This window comes from Wickerhamiella sorbophila (genome assembly GCF_002251995.1).
Source record: "Wickerhamiella sorbophila strain DS02 chromosome Unknown contig3, whole genome shotgun sequence".
In the NCBI taxonomy this organism is placed as follows: Eukaryota; Fungi; Ascomycota; class Dipodascomycetes; order Dipodascales; family Trichomonascaceae; genus Wickerhamiella; species Wickerhamiella sorbophila.
Window position 1 is genome coordinate 42,990 of NW_020194004.1, and position 22,011 is coordinate 65,000.

At 48.5% G+C, this 22,011-nt stretch overlaps 16 protein-coding genes across 16 annotated transcripts in view; 6 read left to right on the plus strand and 10 right to left on the minus strand.

Moving 5' to 3' along the window:
• Positions 1 to 334: 334 nt before the first annotated feature.
• B9G98_01863 (Transcriptional activator HAP3) lies at positions 335 to 940 on the plus strand (the record flags this gene model as incomplete). The annotated part of the gene is made up of 1 exon (XM_024808420.1): positions 335 to 940. One exon carries the CDS (start codon positions 335 to 337, stop codon positions 938 to 940), a length of 606 nt encoding a protein of 201 aa, XP_024664188.1.
• A 43-nt stretch (positions 941 to 983) lies between these two features.
• On the minus strand, positions 984 to 2,807 carry B9G98_01864 (Pumilio y domain family member 6; the record flags this gene model as incomplete). The annotated part of the gene is made up of 1 exon (XM_024808421.1): positions 984 to 2,807. One exon carries the CDS (start codon positions 2,805 to 2,807, stop codon positions 984 to 986), a length of 1,824 nt encoding a protein of 607 aa, XP_024664189.1.
• Positions 2,808 to 2,893: 86 nt separating this feature from the next.
• Positions 2,894 to 3,955, minus strand: B9G98_01865 (DnaJ-related protein SCJ1; the record flags this gene model as incomplete). The annotated part of the gene is made up of 1 exon (XM_024808422.1): positions 2,894 to 3,955. One exon carries the CDS (start codon positions 3,953 to 3,955, stop codon positions 2,894 to 2,896), a length of 1,062 nt encoding a protein of 353 aa, XP_024664190.1.
• A 73-nt stretch (positions 3,956 to 4,028) lies between these two features.
• On the plus strand, positions 4,029 to 5,318 carry B9G98_01866 (Protein DML1; the record flags this gene model as incomplete). The annotated part of the gene is made up of 1 exon (XM_024808423.1): positions 4,029 to 5,318. One exon carries the CDS (start codon positions 4,029 to 4,031, stop codon positions 5,316 to 5,318), a length of 1,290 nt encoding a protein of 429 aa, XP_024664191.1.
• Positions 5,319 to 5,322: 4 nt separating this feature from the next.
• Positions 5,323 to 6,120, minus strand: B9G98_01867 (Pre-mRNA-splicing factor cwf2; the record flags this gene model as incomplete). Its single annotated transcript, XM_024808424.1, has 1 exon — positions 5,323 to 6,120. The coding sequence occupies one exon, from the start codon at positions 6,118 to 6,120 to the stop codon at positions 5,323 to 5,325; it is 798 nt and encodes a 265-aa protein (XP_024664192.1).
• A 78-nt stretch (positions 6,121 to 6,198) lies between these two features.
• B9G98_01868 (hypothetical protein) lies at positions 6,199 to 7,857 on the minus strand (the record flags this gene model as incomplete). Its single annotated transcript, XM_024808425.1, has 1 exon — positions 6,199 to 7,857. The coding sequence occupies one exon, from the start codon at positions 7,855 to 7,857 to the stop codon at positions 6,199 to 6,201; it is 1,659 nt and encodes a 552-aa protein (XP_024664193.1).
• Positions 7,858 to 8,589: 732 nt separating this feature from the next.
• On the minus strand, positions 8,590 to 9,786 carry B9G98_01869 (Ribosome biogenesis protein SSF2; the record flags this gene model as incomplete). The annotated part of the gene is made up of 1 exon (XM_024808426.1): positions 8,590 to 9,786. One exon carries the CDS (start codon positions 9,784 to 9,786, stop codon positions 8,590 to 8,592), a length of 1,197 nt encoding a protein of 398 aa, XP_024664194.1.
• Positions 9,787 to 10,012: 226 nt separating this feature from the next.
• On the plus strand, positions 10,013 to 11,272 carry B9G98_01870 (ATP-dependent rRNA helicase RRP3; the record flags this gene model as incomplete). The annotated part of the gene is made up of 1 exon (XM_024808427.1): positions 10,013 to 11,272. The coding sequence occupies one exon, from the start codon at positions 10,013 to 10,015 to the stop codon at positions 11,270 to 11,272; it is 1,260 nt and encodes a 419-aa protein (XP_024664195.1).
• A 1-nt stretch (position 11,273) lies between these two features.
• B9G98_01871 (putative transporter MCH1) lies at positions 11,274 to 12,509 on the minus strand (the record flags this gene model as incomplete). Its single annotated transcript, XM_024808428.1, has 1 exon — positions 11,274 to 12,509. One exon carries the CDS (start codon positions 12,507 to 12,509, stop codon positions 11,274 to 11,276), a length of 1,236 nt encoding a protein of 411 aa, XP_024664196.1.
• Positions 12,510 to 12,646: 137 nt separating this feature from the next.
• B9G98_01872 (Protein GVP36) lies at positions 12,647 to 13,561 on the plus strand (the record flags this gene model as incomplete). Its single annotated transcript, XM_024808429.1, has 1 exon — positions 12,647 to 13,561. The coding sequence occupies one exon, from the start codon at positions 12,647 to 12,649 to the stop codon at positions 13,559 to 13,561; it is 915 nt and encodes a 304-aa protein (XP_024664197.1).
• Positions 13,562 to 13,597: 36 nt separating this feature from the next.
• Positions 13,598 to 15,262, minus strand: B9G98_01873 (Prolyl 3,4-dihydroxylase ofd1; the record flags this gene model as incomplete). Its single annotated transcript, XM_024808430.1, has 1 exon — positions 13,598 to 15,262. Exon 1 carries the CDS (start codon positions 15,209 to 15,211, stop codon positions 13,598 to 13,600), a length of 1,614 nt encoding a protein of 537 aa, XP_024664198.1. The 5' UTR covers positions 15,212 to 15,262.
• A 40-nt stretch (positions 15,263 to 15,302) lies between these two features.
• B9G98_01874 (hypothetical protein) lies at positions 15,303 to 16,382 on the plus strand (the record flags this gene model as incomplete). The annotated part of the gene is made up of 1 exon (XM_024808431.1): positions 15,303 to 16,382. The coding sequence occupies one exon, from the start codon at positions 15,303 to 15,305 to the stop codon at positions 16,380 to 16,382; it is 1,080 nt and encodes a 359-aa protein (XP_024664199.1).
• Positions 16,383 to 16,423: 41 nt separating this feature from the next.
• On the minus strand, positions 16,424 to 17,542 carry B9G98_01875 (putative pyruvate dehydrogenase protein X component, mitochondrial; the record flags this gene model as incomplete). The annotated part of the gene is made up of 2 exons (XM_024808432.1): positions 16,424 to 17,436; positions 17,488 to 17,542. The coding sequence occupies 2 exons, from the start codon at positions 17,540 to 17,542 to the stop codon at positions 16,424 to 16,426; spliced, it is 1,068 nt and encodes a 355-aa protein (XP_024664200.1).
• Positions 17,543 to 17,710: 168 nt separating this feature from the next.
• B9G98_01876 (U3 small nucleolar RNA-associated protein MPP10) lies at positions 17,711 to 19,462 on the plus strand (the record flags this gene model as incomplete). The annotated part of the gene is made up of 1 exon (XM_024808433.1): positions 17,711 to 19,462. The coding sequence occupies one exon, from the start codon at positions 17,711 to 17,713 to the stop codon at positions 19,460 to 19,462; it is 1,752 nt and encodes a 583-aa protein (XP_024664201.1).
• Positions 19,463 to 19,479: 17 nt separating this feature from the next.
• B9G98_01877 (Cactin) lies at positions 19,480 to 20,478 on the minus strand (the record flags this gene model as incomplete). Its single annotated transcript, XM_024808434.1, has 1 exon — positions 19,480 to 20,478. The coding sequence occupies one exon, from the start codon at positions 20,476 to 20,478 to the stop codon at positions 19,480 to 19,482; it is 999 nt and encodes a 332-aa protein (XP_024664202.1).
• A 221-nt stretch (positions 20,479 to 20,699) lies between these two features.
• The window catches only part of B9G98_01878 (60S ribosomal export protein NMD3), a gene marked incomplete at both ends in the record, with an annotated part of 1,485 nt that continues 173 nt past the window's right edge, over positions 20,700 to 22,011 (minus strand). Inside the window, one exon of the mRNA XM_024808435.1 lies at positions 20,700 to 22,011. This exon is cut by the window's right edge and continues 173 nt beyond it. Coding sequence (XP_024664203.1) covers positions 20,700 to 22,011 — 1,312 coding nt within the window.

Consider the following 22,011-nt stretch of genomic DNA (forward strand, 5'->3'; position numbering starts at 1 on the left):
ATAGGGCTGTCGACACATAGGACATAAATTTCTTGCATTTTCAACCTGAAGCCACTTGTCAATGCAGTGGCTGTGGAACGAATGTTTACACTCTCCAACAACCAGTGGACACGACTCGCCAGGATATGTGCATGTGGGACAGGTGCCATCAAACTGCACGCGGCAGATGCCACATACTTCATCACCACCCCCGCGCCACGTCCAGCCGCCCACTGGAACCCAATGATTTATAGTAACCTTCATTGTTCGATATATACAGTTGACCTATTAGTCACGACTTTAGTCTCGAGAATCGCTGGAAAACGGCAGGCGTTTTAATTGTGAATTTTGAACTATGACTACCGAGAAAGAACCGGAGCTACGTGAGCAGGACAAATGGTTGCCGATAGCCAATGTTTATCGCATTATGAAGAACGCGTTACCCAAGAATGCCAAAGTATCCAAGGAGGCCAAAGAGTGCGTACAAGAATGCGTGAGCGAGTTTGTGAGTTTCATCACATCGGAGGCGTCTGAAAAGTGCGCCGCCGAACGCCGCAAAACAGTAAATGGCGAAGACATTCTATTCGCAATGACCTCTCTGGGGTTTGAAAATTACTCCGAAGTGCTCAAGATCTACTTGACAAAGTACCGTGAATATTTGGTCACAAAAGATAAAGGGAAACGAAGTGGCAGCATAAACTCCGCTAATACCTCGAGTAACCATCTTCTCGGTGATGCTTCTGGCCACACTCAACACGAAGATGTAAGTAGTGTTGGCTCGGTTGCAGGCGGCGAGGAGCTCACCTTGGACGGCGACGACGTCGATCTGGAGCACCGCGACAGCTATTCCTACAGCTCGTTTGATGAAACGACCGGTAATGAGGTTATTTATGAACAGTACACTGACGATTTTACTAATGTTGACATGGCCGAATTCGCCGGCAACGATGAGAGTAATTAACTATTTAAATGTAGTTCAGGTATGAGACACGTTATTCTTTTTTTTACGACTGCAATACTTCCAACAACAGATCCTTGCCCCGGGCTTCGCTGGCCTTGATGGCCATTCTATGTTTAGACACCGCCTTCTTGAGTTCCTTGGGGTCCTCGAGGCTTTCCAGCAAGGCAACAATAACAAATGTGCCAGGCCCGGCAGCCCATTCTTCGGTATTCTTCAGAGCAAGCTCAGTAACCTGTTCCCGCACTTCTGGAACCTGCTTGACAAGCGTTTTAAGCGTTCGTGAGCACACGGGGTTGGCCAAGGGGTGGGCCTTGACAAGCTCAACTGATCCGCTGAACTCACGGACGACTGCATCAATAGCAGCGGTCCGATTCTCATCTTCACAACCGTGCTCCAGAAGCTCCCCAATAAACTGCATTCCCAGAGGATCTTTCATCAGTTCAGACGCAGAGTCGGCAACCGTTCGGTACATCAAAGGAGCGAATTGTTTTAAAAGCTCGAGGCGGCGTGTCTCGTCGTCTTTTTTGGAAGTGGCAGACTTGAGTGCATCAACTTCATCGAATCGCTCAAGGATATCTTTGCTAAAGTAGCGAGGAGACCGGCCGGTAAGCAAATACAATAAAGGACGACGGCCATACTTGTGGACAATCAGATCGAGGATTTGGTCTTCAAAAATGGGCATAAATGATTTTCCAACAAACACGGTATCGTCAACGGTGGAGAAAATAGTTGTGAGCACAAGGTTACCGTACTGATCTGTGGCAAGTTTGTCGCCGAATGGTTTGAGGGCACGCAACAACTTCTTACGCTCTTTGGCAGAGGCTAGAGCAAGAACAAGCATGGCAACATGGGAACCATCAGAGGTGTGAACAAACTCGGCAAACTGCTCAGTGATCAGGTCTACAAACGTTTCCCGATCAGAGCCCTCCGGGTTGATGTTGCGAACATACTCGAGCATTGCAGCATGGATAATTTCAAAACCAATTGATCCTTTGTTCACAGCAGCAGTAATAACCTGGTTGAGGTTTTCAAGCAGGAACGGACGCTTGTCAGGCTTTTCGGCAATGATTTCAGCAAGGTTTGCCTTGTCCTTTCCAGCATCCCGAACCAGAGCAAACTCGCCACCATAGAACTCCCGCAGAATCTGACGGCGCTGTGCAGCGGTAGAATAATCACGGAAACAGTCCTCAATAACATAGGCGCCTTCTCGGTGCTTGATGAGTTTACGAAAATTGCCATGCAGCTCATCGATGATCTGTTTGCGCACTTTGGCGTTACCGTAATGCATCATCTTAACCAATAGATACTTACCATACGCACTTTTGGCCAACTCGACGTAACTGCCCTTGAGAGCGTTGGTGATGAAGGTACGCTTTTCCTGATCAGCGTACTTGAAAATAGTCTGCACAACCCGAGAAGAGTCGTGGCGAAGAACCAGTTCTTTGAAGCGGTCCTTACAAAGATCAAACGCCTGCTGGACAAGCTTTTTACGAGTCTCTGCCGGCAGAGTTTTGGCTCGCAGCCGCTCCCAGACAATCTTGATCTCTTGAATCTCCTGGCCGTGGGCCTTTTTCAGTTTACGCTCTTGGCGAAGCTGCTTCTGCTCTTTGCGCTTCTCTTTCGACTGGGCAACTTCTTCTTCTGTTTTACCATTGGTCTCGCTACTGGACTCCTGGTCCTCGTTTTCAGACTCGTCAAGCTCGTCCTGCGACTCATCCAATTCGTCGGCAGAACTGTCTTGAGACAATCTGGAATCGGCATCAGACATATCGATCTCCTCTTCGCTTGACATGTCGGGCTCCTCCTCTTGCTTTTTAACCTTCTTAGCCGGCAAGGCCTGCTTCAACTCATTTTTCCGTTTCGACATGGAGATGAAAATTTTGTTAGGTAATTTTTTTTTCTCTTAGAAACCACCACATTTTAATAATTCCATCTGCAGGAAAAATGCTAAATCTATAATTCATCGTGGCTGCCCGAATGCTGTGGAATAACCACGTACTCAATGTATAATTTACCGTGTCCGCTGCCATTTTGAATCGGCATTCCTTCGTCTTCGATGACTTCGATTTCACCGTTTTGAACAGAGACACCTTTCTTTCGGGAAAGGGTGATGGTAGAGTCCAGGTCGAGGCGGGTGATTTCGCGCTGCCAGCCGCCGTTTTGAGCCTGCTTCGAGCTAAGCATCTCTTTGCGGAACAGATTGGCGCCGCGTCGTCGATAGCCGTAGTGGTCTTTGGGAGACTGAGTCAAGTGCACGATCAGGTCTCCAGCTTGCCAGTCGGGGCTTTGGTCTGCTTCGCCTTCCAGAACGTAATTCCATGAGCGAGGTGCGCCAGCATCAATAAACACATTGTAAGGGCGTCGTTCTCTCATGACGCGAGAACCTTTACATTGTTTGCAAGGGTGAGCGATCACCGAGCCCTTGCCGTTGCATTTATCGCAGGGATACTGGACCCTCTGGACGATTCCTGGAGCGATCTGATGCTCGGTAAGAATGCTTCCTTGGCCTCGGCACTTGGGACATGTGTCCGTTTTCCCGTCCGCAGACCCAGACCCATCACACTCGTCACAGATACCCTGCAAGTCAACGTTGATCTCAATAACTCTGCCCTTATAAATATCAGAAAGCGAAACGTACATTTCAGTAGTCGCGTCAGGGCCCCGTTGCCGCCCCCGATTGAACCCACCGAATCCGCCGCTGAAAAAGTGGCTAAAGATGTCCATGGGATCTTGATGGTGCTGGCCCTTAAGTCCGGCTTCGCCATACCGGTCGTATTTCGCTCGCTGTTCTTTATCGCTCAGCACTTCATACGCGTTGCCAATCTCAATGAACTTGTTGTGCGCGTCCTCGTTACCGGGGTTCTTGTCCGGATGGTACTGGCGACTCAAAGCCCGGTACGCCTTTTTGATTTCCCGGTCAGTGGCCCTTTTAGAAACCCCAAGAACTTCATATAAATCACCTGCAACAACAACGGCCAAAGCGTACAGCAGACTCAGCCACCACTGCCATATCATTTTAACTGGTCCTCAAAAGTGTGGTAGGAAACTAAAACGTCTCTTCCTGGGTAGCTGCGGTGTCATCATCCACATGCATGAAATTATTCATTTGTCGTTGGGCCCGCAGGCCAACCATGTAAATGGTCAGTTTTACGACTTGCAATCGAATTATTTTGTGTATACAGATGAGGAAGCTGCCAACTCTTTGGTGGATCCGAGCGTGAGGTTTGTAGCCGGCAAAGAGTACACGCCACGGGCAGGGTTCTGGGATTTCCGGGGAGGTTTTGGCAAGCGGTTGCGATACAATTCCAATTACGAGCCCCACCAGACTGCAGAGGAGCTGGGCGAGCAGGTCGAAAGGCTCCAAGTGCTTGACGATGTCAAGATCCAGCACGCAGACTTGTACTGGGCGGCAAACCTTAAATTTCCTCTGCACCCGAAGCAACAGTTTGAGCTGTTGGATTGGGAATTCGATCCCATCGAAGCTCCATACGGCAAACCCCGGGGTTCCCCACAGAATGAAAGTGCTAATAGCTTTATGACATTTGCCCAGGGCCAAGATCAGTACAATGTGGTTGATACTGAGTTTCACCACGAGTATCTCGACAGCACAGTCCGCCGTTTATTTGAACAATGCGATAACTTGTCTGGAATCAACATTCTCACAGACTTTACAGGGTGGGGAGGATTCACTGTGGGGCTTTTAGAGCCGCTTCGAGATGACTTTTCTCAAAAAGTCCCGGTATTCTCATGGGCATCTGGAGCGTGGTCTTTGAAAACCCAATTCAGGGCTATTATTGACTCCTACCTAGAAACAGTACTTGGTCTTACTGAGTTTAGTGACTTGGTTATTCCATTAAAACTGGATCGAGGGTCTTCATTCGCAGAAAACGCTGAAAAGATCAACCTGCTGTTCGAAACCGTGGGCGTCGTTTCGTCTCTGCGGAAAAACCGAGTATCCATGGCTACAGTCGTCCAAGACCTCACAATTGGATCAAATGCAAACATAGTCACCGGCACTACTAATTATCAAGACCTTGTCCCTACCGATCTAAGCGGCGAAAAGGTAGAATCCAAGACCGGGTTTCTGCGGCCATCAACGACATTGTCACCTAGTCAACAAACAAGCCTTTGGGACCAGAACCTCAATCCTCAAAGGCTCGTCGAAAATGGTACTTATGCGCACCGTATACACAAACATTATGTTCCACAAAGTCGATCGGCACCCGACAGTTATTTGTACGCCGAGCTGAGTCTGAACGACGGCATCAAAAAGCTGCAAAATTTGGTGGGATTCAACCATGATCTCAAAGTTCGTGTTTTAGACCTCGTCGAGAACTACAGATGGGGCTATGAGTCTGATAGTGATGAAATAGAATAAATATTTACTCAGAGTCCGAGTAGGTTACAACAGATCGCAATTTGAGCTTTTTCCGAGCTGCCGACGAAATCAACCCGGTCTCCTTGGCTGGTTCAGTTTGATTCAAATCTGGCTGGACCTTTGCAGCAGGCTCCTCCAAAAGTCGTTTGATGGTTCTAACTGCGCGGTCATCTGCAGTCTCATCGTCGTCATGTGAGGCCCATCGTACAACTAGTGTTTCTTTGCCGGTGATTGTTTGATGCGCCATAGCCTCCTTTGCGAATTGCGCGTAAATCTCCGACTCAAAAGTAACAAAATAAATACCCCGCGTGTCCATTTTCTTGATCTTCGCGATCGGACCCCACTGCTTGAAAGCCCTACGAACAAGTCTCTGGGAATCTTTAGACTTGTCAAGGTACCCAACAAACAGAGTGCGATTCTCTCTCAAGAAAGACCCCACGCCACTCATGTCGTCTCGGTAATGAGCGAACTTGTCGCGGCCAAAACAATCTACACTAGCAGCAAATACGTCGGTGTCTGTGGGAAGACGATGAAGAAATGAGCACTTTTCACCTTTATAACACATTCCTCTCGCAAAATGTAGACAAAAGTAAGAGCCCTTGACTTTACTTCCCTTGGTATAACCTGTGTCCTTTTCCGGGTTGCATTTATAGGGACTTCGTCGCCGTTTCGCGTTAGGGTCTCTATCTCCTCCAGCCCATTTATCGTACCATATATTATAAACTTGCCCAGGCTGGTGCTGGACGTCACCAGCCTTGTCAAGCTCGCTTTCACTGACTTGGACCCGAGCCGGTCGATCCATTCTGACCTAATCTGAAAATAGTTACGGTAAAGCCTATGAAGTTTATTATAATAAAGGGTCAAGTCCCCATGTGTACTTTTATGCTAGATTAATGTTGGATTCTTGATTAATCTCATCAGGTGGGGTAGATTCCAGCTCGTCAGATGGGTTAGATTGCAGCTCATCAGGTGGTATAGATTGCGACTCGTTTAGCTGTTTTTCCGCGGCCTCTAATGCCCTTATCGCCCACCCTTCCGCAGTTTCTGGTGAATCGTTGTACTCGCCAGTCTTTTTATCATACTTCAACGGATCGCATTTAAGACTAGCACGTAGTTCACGAATCCGATCAACCATCCACCCAGTCGTAACTCTAGGTGCAAGTCCAAACTTCTTAACGTAGTCATTTCGATCCCGCGTGGCTTTGCTGCCCAGAACAATGTTGTTGTGTTGAAGTTGGCATGTGCCTTTCCAATAACTCCAAACATAGCAGGTATTGTGCTTTTCACAGGCCTTGCGGCAATCCTCTTTCTTTTTGTGAGGATAGATTTCTTTTCCATCGCCATCCTCGAACGGTGTGTTCTCTCTCTCCGAGATTGTATATGTTGAACGTCCCATATACCAACCTTCTCTCTCCTCAACGACATACGGGAGCACAAAATCTCTATAAAAGTCGTTGTAGAGAGTTGGAACTCCTTTAGGTCTGAGCCTCTCATACTCCCACAGAACTTCGATATCGTGGCCTGTCAAGTGATGGAAGGTTAACAGTGGCTCGCACATGTCTTCAGGGCCGTACTCGGCAAGGTTCACTGCTTCACCTTGGAATCGGATCATGGGGTACTCCTCACTCTCGGGGTCCAACGTAACATCGCCCTTTTCAAAAAGCGCCCACGCAACCATCAGATCGCCGCAACACTGCCTCATTGCTCTCAAAGACCAATCTTCGATGGTCTCTTGAATAGTAGAGTTTGAGTCGGGCCCAAATAAGGTATCCATTGCGCCCTTTGACAAAACGACGCCGGAGCCTCCATGGGCAAAGAACGAAACTTTCTTGCCATTATGCACAGCGGGGCTAGGGAACCAGGCACGGTGTCCAAGATAAATTGGTTTCTTATGGTCAATTTTGCTCAGGTACTGTTCAAGATTGTCCCACATAACAAACGTGTCGTCGTCGATGAACACAAACCATTTAGATTCAGGTCGCTTTGTGTACGCATCAGCTAGCATGGGAATATTCTTGAATCGGTCTGTAGCCCAGCCATCTTTTCTACCTCTGAGATCAAGAATATCGGTACCCCAGTTGTAACCTTCATTATGCATTTTGCGCATCAAACGATAAGTAGTCATGTCGTCGCTCTCCAAAACCTCCTTAGGAAGATCCTTCAAGATGTCAATAACCTCATGGCCTCCGACAGAACCTGCCAAATCAGAGTATAGAGCAAAATTCTTGACTCTAGTCAGCGTGGTCACTAGATGAATAGGTAGACGATCCCACATGACAGTTCCACCAGTTTTCAGCATCACGAATATTTCTTCACTCAAAGTGCTAGAATAGTCCGCTACCAGAGTCTGTTCAAGGTACTTTGCTGGGTTGTTGAAAAAAGATGGCGGATACTGCCTGGGCCGCTCGGGCTCTGGTTTGTCTTTGGAACCGTCGAATATTGTGTCGCCCCGCCAAACGTCGACGCTTTCGTAGCGATTCCGCATATCCTTGCTGGGTACTACATGCTCAAAGTCCAGCATCTTATGGTCTGCTTCCATAGGTGGCCTTGATCGGTGCCGCCCTTCAGGAAACCCTCTACAAAACCCATGGAGATCTGCGTAACGCCCTCCCTCACTTTCGTTTAGGAATAGGAGGAAAACGGCGGTCACACAGAGCAACAAAGTCAAGCTGGCAATGATACCCTGCTTCTTCGAAAGCACATACATCATACTAGTTGAATGACTCCAGCGGTTCCAAATGGTGTCTTGCGATCGGCTACAGTATAAAAAAAGGTATGCTAGCGTAATACTAATCTTGGGCCACATCAAGGTGCAGCAGTGTGCCGATCGGAAATATTAAGTTCCAAACCGCGACAAAAAAAAGTTAGTTTCGCAAATACGTAGTAGAAATATGGAATCTTCCTTGTTTAATGAGAAGGTAAGATGAAGCGTACCTTGTAGCCTTCACTGCGCGATAATACTGACGCGCGCCTAAGCGCGCACCACCCTGACGTGTATAAAACGCAAGGTCGTCATACGATGAGTATAAGTGCTCAAAAGCTATCCGAATGTTTTTACTACGGCTTTGTACTGTAGGTAGTGCGATATCAGTCTATCTGGGGTCATATATGTGGCCGAATGTGCGAAACACTTGTTCATAGCTTGGCTTGCAGACATGCGCGTGCAAGCACAGACAGAGAACAAGGTTTGGGCAAGGTCCCTGTCAGAGAATTTTAAGACGGAAGCTGCAGCAGTACTAAAGTTCGAAGCAGCAGATACAAAAATACTTAATTAACTACTTTCCTCAGCGGCAAGCTCAGCCTCGAGTTCGTAATCATTCATTTCCGAGGGATCCTGGTATTCCGGTTCGCTATCTGAGGCACTGTCTGCCATCTCTTCATCAGATGCACCCTCGCTGTCACTGCCCTCCGTCTGCATTTTCGCCTTGAGTTTACCGCGCTGACTGCGGCTCGTCTGAGCTTCTCTCTTCTTGCGCACGTTCTCTTCCTGCTGTTTACGACGCTGCTCGCGCAGCGCGTCGCGTTGCCGGTGCTTATCCTCGAGCTTAGCCGCTTGTTTGGCAGTACGGGTCTCGTGAGCATGGAAAAGAGTTTTGCCCTGGCATAGACCATCCTCAACCTTGAGCACCGAGAGTCTGAGACGGGGTCCGACCTCTACAAGCTTGACGGCCTTACGGATACGCTGCTGCTCGGTAACCGTACCTGCAGCAGGTGTGTCGAGCACCTCGTCTTCACCCTCCGAGTCGCTTTGGCCAGGATCCATCATGTAGTCTGCAGCCTCACCTAATCTGCTCAAATCTGGTAGATCTCTATGGCCCATCTTGGCTGCAGACAGCTTTTTGATGGCTCTGGATGCACCCACTGTACGGGTGACCAAAGCGTAGTGTCTAATATCGATGTCACCAGTCTCAGCATCGCGGTTGACCAGCATAACCCGCTGAATAGAAGAGAGTTTGGTTTTCTGAATATCGATTGTAGGCAGCATGTTTTGGAAAGTAGAGGTAATCAATGCATCGAGATCACTGGTTTTTTCCGTGCTGAAATTGTTCATGACCAGAACAGGTGGGTTTTGTAGCTCTCGTGTCAAAGCATGGGGATGTGTTTGGGTCTTCTGAATGTCCCGAGCCAACGAATACTGCTTGACCTTAAAATACACCGTTGGGCCCCGAGGAGTTCTGGCGATTCGTAAAGTAGTGTTGCCTGTATGGGTTTGAGAAAAAAGGAAAAAGTGTGAGACTCCAAGTGGGCCGGCCATAACCAGAAAGTCTTTCAGCCTGTTGGCCTTCCGTTCCTTCAATCGAGCTGCGGTATGCGGCTGCATCATGGCTCTGAAATCACGCACGAGTGCGCTTAATGCTTTCGTAGGATGCCGTTTCGCATCGCCCATCTTCACAACCATTGATTTAGGCACATCTTCAACCCCAGTCTCAACCACGTGGGTTCTTCTCTTATGTCTTCGTTTAGCCATGATTTGAAGGTTGAAAAGTTTTGGCTGATGTAATTTCTTTTTCAAGCAGGCGATCCGTGAACCTGAAAAAGTAACGTGTAAGTCGAATGGGGCTAGCAATTCAATAATTTGCATATTTAGAAGAGATTGGAAACAGGCACCCTGTTTTATTTCGTCCCGCAAATTTTTTTTCCTCGCGGTCGTTGAAGTTCAATATCTGCGTCTTAGCTAATTTTTTCTTTCTGTAATGCCAAAATCTTTCAAAGAGCTCGGTGTTATAGACATCTTAGCAGATGCTTGCGAAACACTGAAGTTCAAGACCCCATCTCCTATTCAGGAACAGTCTATTCCCTATGCTTTAGAGGGCAGAGACATTATGGGGTTTGCAGCCACGGGATCAGGAAAGACAGCTGCATTCGCCCTCCCGGTTCTGCAGGCTCTTTATGAGAACCCCCAGCCACTGTTTTGCTGTGTTTTGTCGCCAACCCGTGAATTGGCACACCAGACCGCCCAGCAATTCCAGGCATTGGGCTCTACAATGGGTGTAAAGACTACTGTAATTATTGGCGGTGAAGATCAGATGCAACAAGCCGTTGCCCTGAGTAAAAAGCCCCATATCATTGTTGCAACTCCTGGCCGATTGCTGGATCATCTTGAAAAAACTAAAGGTTTCAACCTGCGCTACCTCAAGTATTTGGTCCTTGACGAAGCCGACCGTCTGCTGGATATGGACTTTAAGGAGCCTATCAACAAAATTTTGGCGGTGATCCCGAAAGACCGACACACTTATCTTTTCTCTGCCACTCCCTCCAAGGAGATTGAGCAACTTCAGCGGGCGTCGCTGCGAAATCCTGTACGAGTTCAGGTCTCAAACAGAATCACCACCGTTGACACCCTTCTTGAGTACTATTTATTCACACCACTCAAACATAAAGATGCCACACTCGTCTATATACTGAACGAGCTAGCTGGTAAGTCGATTATTGTATTCGTCAACACTAAAGATGAGGGCACCCGTATTCCGTTGATGTTGGAAACTCTCAAGTTCAGCGTAGTTCCAATCAACGGTAACATGAGCCAGTCGGCCCGCCTGGGTGCCTTGAACAAGTTCAGGGCAGGTAATAAATCAATTCTGGTCGCTACAAACGTTGCTGCTCGTGGTTTAGATATTCCCCAAGTCGACGTTGTTATCAACTACTCGGTGCCTGATAATGCAGCGGAATACGTCCACCGGGTTGGGCGTACAGCCCGTGCCGGACGGTCGGGTAAAGCTATTACCATGTGTGCACAGTACGATGTTGTACGTTACACAAACATTGAAAAAGAAGTGCATGGCGACAAAAAGCTGCCGGAATATCCTATTGACAAAGAAGGTGTAATGCTCTTGATGGGCAGCATTGACGAGGCTCAACGGCAAGCTAAAATCTCGATGGCAAGGCTCCACGAAAAGATGGGTAAGAGACCTGGCTTCAAGAAGCGTAAGCGTGGCGACGATGAGGATGAGTAGGTTAATGCAGTTTAATGCGTTTGGTCCAGTGTCGAGTTAGGACGTAGACAATAGTCAAACTAGCCAGCATGGCCACGGATGTAGTATAAAAGATCGCTTTTAGACCAAACGTCTGGTATGTCATTGCAAACTCAACGCCAAAGATTATGAGTCCAATGGCAGGACCCAGGATAAACATACCCCAATAGGTAGCGAATCCGTCGAGCCCCCAGACTTTTGTGACGAGAATAGGATAAAGCGTAAAGACAGTACCGTAACCGAAACCATTAATGAGACTGCTGATAGAGAACCAAGAACCAAACCATCCCGCAGCGAGGGCGAACTGGTTCACGGCCAAAACCCCGCATATAAACACGAGCATGCTCGCGGGCGAAATGTGATGACCATACATGTCCACATGGGCACCCATTAACAGCCGGGAAATTGTGCTGGTTAAAGAAAACATGTTGACTTGCGTGCTAGTGGAGGGGCGGGGATGGACTTTTTCGCTGATGAGCCCAAGGTTGTTGAGATACATTTCCAAAGGCCCTGAAACTAGGATGAAAGATACTAGCAAAATCCAAGGTTCACGATCGTTTACGAACCGATGGAAATGGCTAACCGGTACTTCTTCACCCGACTCCAGAACGGGACTAGGCACAACGTCAATATGAGCCAGCCGGGGGAGGACCCACGACAATACACCTAGGATGAAAAGGACAACGCCTAAAACATTGAACACACGCACTACGGCTGCATCCGAGTCACCATCATTGCCAAGAGCCCAGGATATGACACTAGAGTATATCAACGACGAGAGACCGTAGGCGGTAGTTGGTACCGAAATAGCCAAAACCGAGAGCTTGGGATACAATCGCGTACATGAAACCAGCGCAGAAATGTAGACTGCAGAGGTTGCCACACCAATAAGCGCAAAAGAAAACGCCATATAAATATAACTAGCATGGTTGGCGAATGTCCAGCCGGCCCCGAGATACCCGATGAGAAACAGCACTGCCCCCAGCGCACCCAGGTTTGACAGGCGGTAAGTATCCGCCAAATAGCCAAGGTACGGCACAATCACATACAAACCGACTTCCGCTGCGATAGAGACGGCATTGATCTGCAGTGTGGAGTACCCTAATGTGTTGCTGAATTCTTGAGTGTAGAGCGGGAAAACAGTGACAGAGGCGCAAAGCAGACACACGGCAGCGCTTGCCGAGTAGACGCTGACCCGCCACTTTTTGTGCTCTATCATTGACACAACGAAACGGCGCCGTCGCTTGAGTGCTTTAGGTAAACCCTCCCCCTGGGGTGCCCCGGACGGCGGATTTCACGTGACCCTATCAGCTGAAAGGCGAGTGTAATGATTTTGTCATCCAATTTACTACAGCAATGGGATTCGATTTCAACAAGGGATTAGCGTCTTTGCAGACATCAATGTCTGATCTAGGCTCGACTATTCAGCCATTCGCGATGCGGACACGCCAGATGCTGAACGAGAAACTTGGTAATGCCGACGAAGTGACTGCTCTTCCTGAAGAGTATTTGGAGCTGGAGCGCCGGGTTGATTCTCTCAAGTCGGTCGTGCAGAAGGTGTCTACGGTCACTGGTGTCTACGAGCACGATGGTTACGACTATCCGCCCAACTTCAAGGAGTCCTTGACTGATCTTTCTCGCACCGTGCAGACGCGGGTCAGTGAGGCGGCGAACGCGCAGTCGGCGAGCGACCTGGGCACCATTTTGTCCGGCGGCCGTGACAGCAAGAAGCCTCCCAAGACCCTGAATCACGCTATTGCTCGCTCGTTTGCCTCTGCCAAGGCCGATCTTGCCGACAGCGTTGCCACGCCTTTGGCGTCCGCTCTGACCAGCCTTTCTGAGACTGAACAGACAATTGGCGTCGCCCACGTCGAGCAGGACTCCCAGATCTCCCAGGTGCATGCTTCGTTGCAGACTGTTGTTGACACTTCCCTTACGTTCGCTGCCAAGGCCCGTAAAAACGTCCACCAGGCCCGTCTTAGTCTGGACGCTGCCAAGTCGGCTTTGAAAACCGCGGCGGCTGAGCAGGTTGCCGACCGCCAAACCGACGTCGAGAAGGCCGAGGACGAGTTTGTTGCTGCAATTGAGGATGCTGTCACCGTCATGAAAAACGTTCTTGAGACCCCGGAGGTTGTGCGTGCTTTGGCTCAGTTTGCAGAGGCCCAACTCGCTTTCCATAAGCAGGCTGTAGAGCAGCTCGAGTCGGTTGTGCCCGAGCTCGACAAGTTCCGTGATGAGCAGGAGGCCAGTTACCGTGAGAGCCGTCAGTAGTTAAGTATTCTTTTTTTACTATCTTTTTACATTGGACTACTTGTCCTCTTCGTCTCCGAAATCAACCTCAAACTCAGCGGCAACGTCCCAGCGAGAACTGGGGGCATTTCGGGAGACGTACTTGACAAACTGGAGCACTTCTTTTTCGCGTAAATAAATCACCAGCTCGTTCGCAACAGGAGCAGAGCTGTGGAGCACCATCGATTCAGCCGCCGCTCGATAAACCGCTGGATCGTCGTCATTGTCTTCCGTAGCCATCAGCATTTCATATCCGCCTACATCATCCGACCATTTTGCAGACGTAAGATGAAGCGTAGCTTCCAGAAGCGCGTCTTGAGGAAGCCCAGTAGCCAAAGTGAAATCGTGACCGGGACGGAACCGACGCGCCTCCGCGTAACGAGACTTGGGCTCCAAGCTGGTGATAGCATTAACAAAGCGACCAAATTGTGGGGACACTATGAAATCACGAATCTTTTGCAATTCAACATGGGCAGCCAGATCCTCAGTAGCAGGGACTTGCTCGTCATTTGCAATGAACATATAGTGACGAATATGCGAGGGCTTGGCCAACTGCCAGGGAGCTGAGATATCCTTCTCAGTTTTGGGGATTTTGGCCAGGTCATCCACCTCAGTAGCCTGAGCAATCTTGTCGAAAACATCAGGCTTGAGGAAGTTTGCAATTGTTAAAACACTGGCAGAGGTAAACGTCTCCAACAATGACGGCACGCGGTCCAACACGTCCTGGTTGATAAACTCGCCCAGGTACTCTTTATCTGCCTCGGAAAGCTCAGCTTTCTCATCGTCCGTATACGGCTCGAAATGATGGGAGTCACCCCGGCCTGATAATTGAGCCAGAGTGGCCTTGGACCCGTCGTCCTCTGCCAGTATGTTCGCATCGTATCCTGGTTCGTCCGGATGAGGAATATGGAACCAACCAGAAATTGATAGCCGCGGTTGGTCTACGTAAACCTCCTCAACATCGTGGAAGGAGTAGCCTGGTTGAACCTTGAAGAACGACAGCTGATTCCACTCGGGGGGGATCTCCTTGCTGAAATCGGCCGCTGGGACACCTGGTTGCTCAATGGGGAAGAGGCGAAGCGAACCACCCCATTTCGGGTCCCAGGGGGTGTCTGGGGGCACCAAGTACAGGATATACGAGATCCGACGAGTTCCAATAACATCGTCGTGGTTCAGTAAATGACATCCCTTGTTGTACAAATTAATACTGAGATCCTGCTGCTTTCCTGATAGAGGTCCACAATCAGTGACGTAGCTCATCATTTCCCGAAACTCCTTCGAATAAAGGCCCTCCCGAACTTTTGCAACCGCCTTGAGCTTCGACAGCTCGTCAGTGTCCAACCCACTGAGATTGGCAAGATCTCCCGTCTGGTTGACCTTGTAAATGTCAGTCTCCTTCTGGGTAAAGTGCAAATGTTCCAGGATCTCTTCCCGAGCCTGTCTCAGCAACTTATCGTTAAGCAGCCCGTGGATCACACCATGCTTGTAAGGATCAGAGTTACGGATCGAGTCTCTTAATTCGTCCTGGAACTTTGGGTCAAGAATTCCCGGCCTGAGCGCCTCTTCCGGAAGCACTTTGGCTTCACTCACCCCATTGTCTGTACGTTGTTTTTTCACCTCAGGTTCACTCATAATGCTGAAATCACCTTACAGAAAAATCACCTTTTTCTCGACGACGTAATATTCACTGTCCTGGTTAGTAAGCAGATCGTCCCTCACAACGATGTTTGGCGTGCAGTTAACTCGCCGGTTGGTTCGACCGCCAACGGCACTCTTAAGGCCGCAGATGTCTATGCTAATTCCTCGGCTGGGTGTGCGATTCAACAGCAAGCTGCCCCAGTCCACTGACCCGGACAGTGACCTTCAGTCAAACGATCTCAAGGCTCGCCTGCCCAAGTTTTCCTTGCACAAAGACGCTGCCCCGACTCTGCTTCCAAAACCAGACACGCCACGGGTCGGCCCGAACATGACGTTCCCGCAGCTCATGGAACGCTTCAGGCATTTCCAGGGCCCTGAACTGTTGTACATGTCGGAGTCTCACCGGCTGTACTTTATGGCCTGCTTCGCTCTGGCTTTCATTTGTGCCTACAACGTGTTTGATCTGGGCGACCAAGTAGTGCCCCTTATGATCAAATCTTACGAGGAGAATGACCTGGATGGCACCCCCATTGAGAACCTGGGCCAGTTGGTCAAGCGCTTCGGTCTAGTCGGTTTGCTGTGCGGCGTTTACCTTATCGCTGGCCTGGTGGTCGCTACCGTTCCTAGTCGTCTTGTTAGACGTATAGAGTATGTCCCCGGGGTCGAGGTTACCAAAATGGTGACCCATCCCCTGATCCCGGGCCGCCCATCTCCAGTTGTGTCGGTTCCAATGGCCAATTTATCCATTGGCAAACGCACTAAAGTCTGGACAGGCGAGGGCTTTTATGGCACTACCTCTAAGTCGTCATTCTTCTTTTTCGTCTGGGAAAAGGGCCGACGCCTTCCCTGGATCGTCGACCGAAGCGGTTGGTTCTGGGGGGATGGCCGTGTTTACGATGTGATCCTGGGAAAAGAGCCTGTGCTGCTTGCCGAAAAAGGTATCTCCTACGACGATGCTCTGCGTCACCAAATGGCCGTTGCTGAAAAGAAGAAGGCAGAGCTTCGCCGCGAACTAGGTCCTGCCTGGCGCTATAAAGCTATGGGTCAGCTCATGAAAGAGGACATTGAAAAGTTCTCTGCCAAAGGTAAGTCCGCTGTGCTTGGAACCTTGAAAAAGTCTCCCAAGAGCATAGGCCCAAAACCTGACGATTCCGCCAAAAAATAGATTGTACATACAAAATTAATCCTTTAAACAGCTCTATACCCCTATTTGGCATTCAGGTAAAATGCCAAACGGTCCAAGTAAATGTCACCCATTTTCTGGCCACGATTCAAAAATTGAGGTGGAACGGAGACCATTGCTTGCAAGGCCTTTGGCGATGCCTTCTTCTTCAGAACTTTCAGGGTCACATCAAACGGCACTGCGGGTTTCGGGGCGGTTAGAGAGTCAAAGATCCTGTCGCGCAACACCGAGGGTTTCGGTTTAGAAGCAAGCAACGCATCACGAGTAGCCAGTCTGGAAGCTTTGGAAATAGTCTGATCAAGATTGAATCCCTGATCAACAGAGAACTCAAGCAAAGCGGCAAGGTCTATGATGGTTTGAGTGATAACGGGCTTGGGGAGCTCCTTGGGCTTTGTGGCCTCTTTCTTGGGTGCAGGCTCGTAGCTGAGGTCCAAGTGTGTGCGCTTTTCAATTATTTTGGCCTCCTCTGCGGGCCACGAAGAAGAGATTTTTCCGGCGGCCGCTAAAACGTCTCCCTTGAGAATTCGGCCCTCAGGACCAGTTCCTTTAATTTTGGAAATATCCACTTCGAGTTGATGGACAAGTCGGTACACAGATGGCAGCAACACCATGTTTTCAGGAACCTCAACCGGTGTAGATCTGGCTGCAGGTTCAGGCTCTGGTGAGGAGGTGGGCTGCACGGGTTTCTCCGGTTGTTCCGATGTGGTATTAGTCGCCGGCTCGGCTGAGGAAACCACTGAGTCGAAATCAATGCTGGCAATATCGTCGCCGGGGTCAGCAAGAACGGCAATTGGGGTTCCCACCTTGATTTCTTTGGCGCCATCCTGGACAAGAATCTTCGCCATGACACCGTCATCTTGGGCCTCCACCGCAATCTGGGCCTTGTCGGTCTCAATTTCGAGCAGAACATCACCAGCAGCATACGAATCGCCCTGTTTTACCTGCCACTGCACGATTCCGCCTTCTGTCATGGTCGGTGACATCGCCGGCATGTCAAAGGCAACGGCTTTCCGGGCTACGAGACCACTTCCAAAGACTGAACGTTAGTATACTGTACACTAGACCAAATGCCGCCATCCAAACTTACATCTCGCTCGCTGCAGAGCATTTCCAGCAGATCGTGGCACCACACAACGAATCATTCAAGAATCTGATTCAACGTCCCACGTCTGACCCAACATTTAAAACCCCTCTCTCTACGACAGGCCCAACACCCCTGGCGGAAAAAATTAAGACAAATCGCTTAAGTAATTTTTTTGAGCAGTTTGCAGGTGCCCAAAAAAAAACCTTGAAAACAAAAGTTGGCCATAATGGCAAGTCTCGAGAAACTTTTGAGGGAATGTCCCGAGGATATTCTGTTGCCCAACGAAAATATACAGCGGGCGGCTGTAAGCGGTATTAAGGAGGCCCTGGATCCCGTAGCTGCCGACTATTCGGTCCTCGACACTGTTCATGTCGACGGTCTGGATGTGGATCAGGTCTGGGTGCAAGCACAGATGATTGTGGACAGCGCGATTGATAAGCTTTTCGGTCGCCTTAGTGAGCTCGCTGGTCCAGAAAGCGCTGAGGCTAGTGAATCAGAGAGTGAGCCTGAAGAAAAACTCGAGGGGACCAGCGAGCTTGAAGACGAGGCTAGCGAAGATGAGGCTGGATCAATCAGTAATGAAGACGATGACGACGAGGTTTTTGACGGCGTAGATGACTTTGACGAGGCAGACTTTGTGAATGAAGATGATTCGGAGCAGGGCGCTAAGGACAGTGACGAGAGTGAAGGCGAGGAACTTAGCGACCAGGAGCCCAAAACCGATTTGGAAAAACTAAACTCTGGTTTGTTCCAGCTTGAGGATTTCCAGCAACAAGTCCTTGCTCTTGAAAATGAGCCTCAAGAAGACGATGAGATTGACTATTTCGGCGATCTTCCCGAAGACGAGTCTGAATCCGACGAGGATGTGCGATACAACGACTTTTTCGCTCCACCCAAAAAGAAGACCAAAAAACCTGTCAGATCCAAGCCAACACAACAACCAGCAGCCGAGTTGGAGGACGAGGACAAGGTTGAGGAAGCCATGGAGTCTGCTCGGATGGACCTGTTTGCCAGCGAAGAAGATGAGGAAGAATTCGATGAAGAAGCCGGCGGAAAACTCAGTACCTTTGAGAAACAGCAGCGGGACCTAGAGCGTCAAATCGCCCAGCTCGAAGACGAAAACGTCGGGCAAAAAGAATGGGCTTTACGAGGTGAAATCACTGCCGGTCAGCGTCCTCAAGACTCTCTCGTCAATTCGGAAATTGATTTCGATCGTAATGCCAAACCTGCGCCGGTCATTACTTCCGAAACTACTCAAAACCTTGAGGATATGATTCGTGAGCGAATCAAAAAACAGCTTTTCGACGGCTTGGCTCGTCGCTTGCCAACCTCTGACCTCGCACATAAAAAGAATCGTGAACTTACTCAGGTTCAAGAGACCAAATCGCAGAAATCGCTGGCCGAACTCTACGAAGAAGATCAGCTCCGTAAAGAAAATCCTGACTACTTTGCAAAGCAGGACACCCAAGCCATGGACGCTGCCCACAAAGAGATCGTGGATTTATTTTCAGTTCTCAGTCGCAAGCTAGATGCTCTGTGTTCTTGGAACTACACTCCAAAAGCCCCCAAGCCTTCTATCAATATTGTTTCGGATGCTGCTGCTATCTCCATGGAGGAAGCTCAGCCCTCAACTATGGCAACTGAATCCATGTTGGCTCCTCAAGAGGTTTACAAAGCTTCTTCAGGATCCAAAGAGGAGGTCGTTGGGGCTAATGCTTTGCCAATTGCCAAAAGCGAGCTCACTCCAGACGAGCGCCGTCGTATGCGTCGCAGAGCCAAGGCAAAGGCTGCCAAGTCGAAATCGAAAACGGAAGAAGAGTCGAAGCCTGTTGAGAACAAAAAGGACAAGAATGCTATGTTTGAAACACTTAAAAAGGGCAATGTCACAATGGTGGACAAGAGGGGTCAAAAACGCGATATGCGCGGCAACCTGGTCAAAGAAAAGAAACAACTCACAGCAAGTCACGTCAAGCTTTAAATTATGTATTTTCGTTTTTAATTTTTATAGTAATAGAACTTGAAGCGGAAATCAAGCTGCAAGACGCCTCGCTCAAAGGTTGATCGATACCTCTCACTGCTATACCGAGGCTTGTCCCACGGTTCGTTCAAAATACAGAACTTGATATCTGGGTATCCATCAGCCACAAATTTTAACTCGGCTGTTCCGTTTGGTTGCTTGGTTGTTGTAAATTTTGGCACAGTGTCCGAGTCGCTTAGGCGAGGGTAATAAATAGAAAACTTGTATCCTTGAACCAAGTTCGATAAATGCGGCTCAGAGTAGTTGTGGGCCTGATAGTTTGCGTTTGAACCAACAATTGCTCTAGCAACATACTCAGCATCGCCGGGATCATTGATGGCTTCAAAAAGAAGCTCATTTTGCTCCATCTGAGACAATATAAACTCTTTGAATGGACTCTTGTCAGTCTTTTCAGGTATAGTGATACCATTAGAAACAAGCTTGTTGACTTTGTCGTTTATTTCATCAAAAGCCTTCACAGCTTTGGCAACTTGAACCAATTCTAAGACACCATTCCAATACTCTGGGTCATCTTCTTTTCCTTTGATCTCCGTCTCCAAACCCATCAATTCGGCGCGGGTTTTCGTTTTCATCAAGTTATCGACGTCTGGTTGCATAATTGTGACGGCTAGACGATCCTGATTCCGGTTGAGACGCATATTCAAGTAATTCGTCACGCTATTCCAAAATTCAACACTTTCGGCTCTTCTATCAACACTTTTGAAAGTTTTTACGGTATTCAGCAACTCTATCAGCTTATCATCAGCCAAATTATCGAGGATAGATTTTGGATTAGCCATTTTGGGGCACTCTCTAGATTCACGCTCAAACCCGCCATGATAGATTGCCATGTGGGCGCATAAAAAATCCTCCTCTGTTGCTCTGTTATCTATGACGCGTAAAAGAGCCGACTTTTGCAGTTGGTGAAGCTCAAACTCGTCTTGATTTGCGAGCCAACGATCATCAACATCGCTCATGTAAGACGCTGGCCACTGCTCAGTCACTACATTATAGAGCGAACTGTATGAGCGTCACGAGAACAATAAACTCGGCTATTTAGTCTGTATATAATGTAAACTTGAGTTATTTTTCATCACTTGGGCAATCATTGAGCTTCGGAGCACTAATAGTCGATGCGAGTTTTCGAACAAGATCTCCCACCGAAATGCTTGAGTCAATCAACACTATAGAACTACAACTACTCATCATCTTCTTCATCCAAATCCAGCTGGGAAACATCAATGGCCAAGTCGTTTTCGGCTTCTTCAGGGTCAAAATGAAGCTCTTCGTTAAGCTCTTCGTCCTGCTCCAGTTCTGCCAGAAACTCCTCATAGTCCTGGCTGTAACCAGGTGTAGCCTGTTTGATATCTGCTTCGGCATTGTACTCTTTAGCCATACGCATAAGACGACGCTTCGATTTTTTGGGCTTGTCTGGATACACCTTTTTCACCAAGATTATATCTGGGATCTCTTCAGGTTTCAGCTGATCCCATAAATCGTCGTTATAGTTTGCTGAAGTCAAATCATATCCCATTACGCTGTCGCCATCATGTAAGATAGCACCCAAGTGGGTGCGAAGGTAAAAGGTTGTATCACTAACCCCCAAATCTGATGCCCTCATAACAGTAATATCGGCCAGTGCAAACTTTCCCTCGGTTTGACCAGTAAGCTCAATATCCATGACAATATATTCCGTAAGTTTTCGACTGTTCGCAATAGAATTGAAGGGGCGTTTCCAATAGTCTGAAGCAGGGATAATCGTTTTCTGAAGCGTATTGGGGTCAATAAAATACAACGACTTGCTCACTTTATAGCATAGAACCAACAACGGCATATTTCCATGTTGTTTAGCAACCTGTTTAGGCAAAACAACCAAGTCCTCCCGGCAAATAGGAGCTATCTCAACGGAGTATGTGAATTTGTAAGACTTGGACCCTGTGTGTGTGTCTTCGGAGATGAACTGCTCGCTACGCTTGTATTTCATAGGAACGACAGTGGACAAAAAATCGAGCATACGGACCGCATCAGTCTTGGAGCCATAAAAGAAGTCAATTCCTTCTCGGCTCTCCTCAATCGACATCGTATCCTTGTGCGCCCTATTCTTCAAAATAAGCTGTTCCAAATACAAAAATGTCTTCTTGTGGTCAACCCGTTGACGAATCTGAACACTGGCCTGCCAAGTATTCGCTGTATATGACTTTGCACAATCCGGACATTGATTTGTATGTTCATGGAATTCTGCTTCATAGGACTGCTGGATAATCAAATTATTGTACTCTGCTGCTTCACCTTGAACAGTGACCTTGATTTTAGTTCTTCTGGAATGCGGCTCAGTCCAAATAAACCTCGCATCAACTAATTTGGCCTGACTATCTGAAAGCTTCAACTTTCGAAGACAGACCGACATTAGTTCCCGGGTTTCACGTTCGGCATACATCCAGCCGTTGGGTGGCACTTGAACTCGGCCACAGTTTTTACAAAACACAATAGATCCAGTCTTTACCAGATCC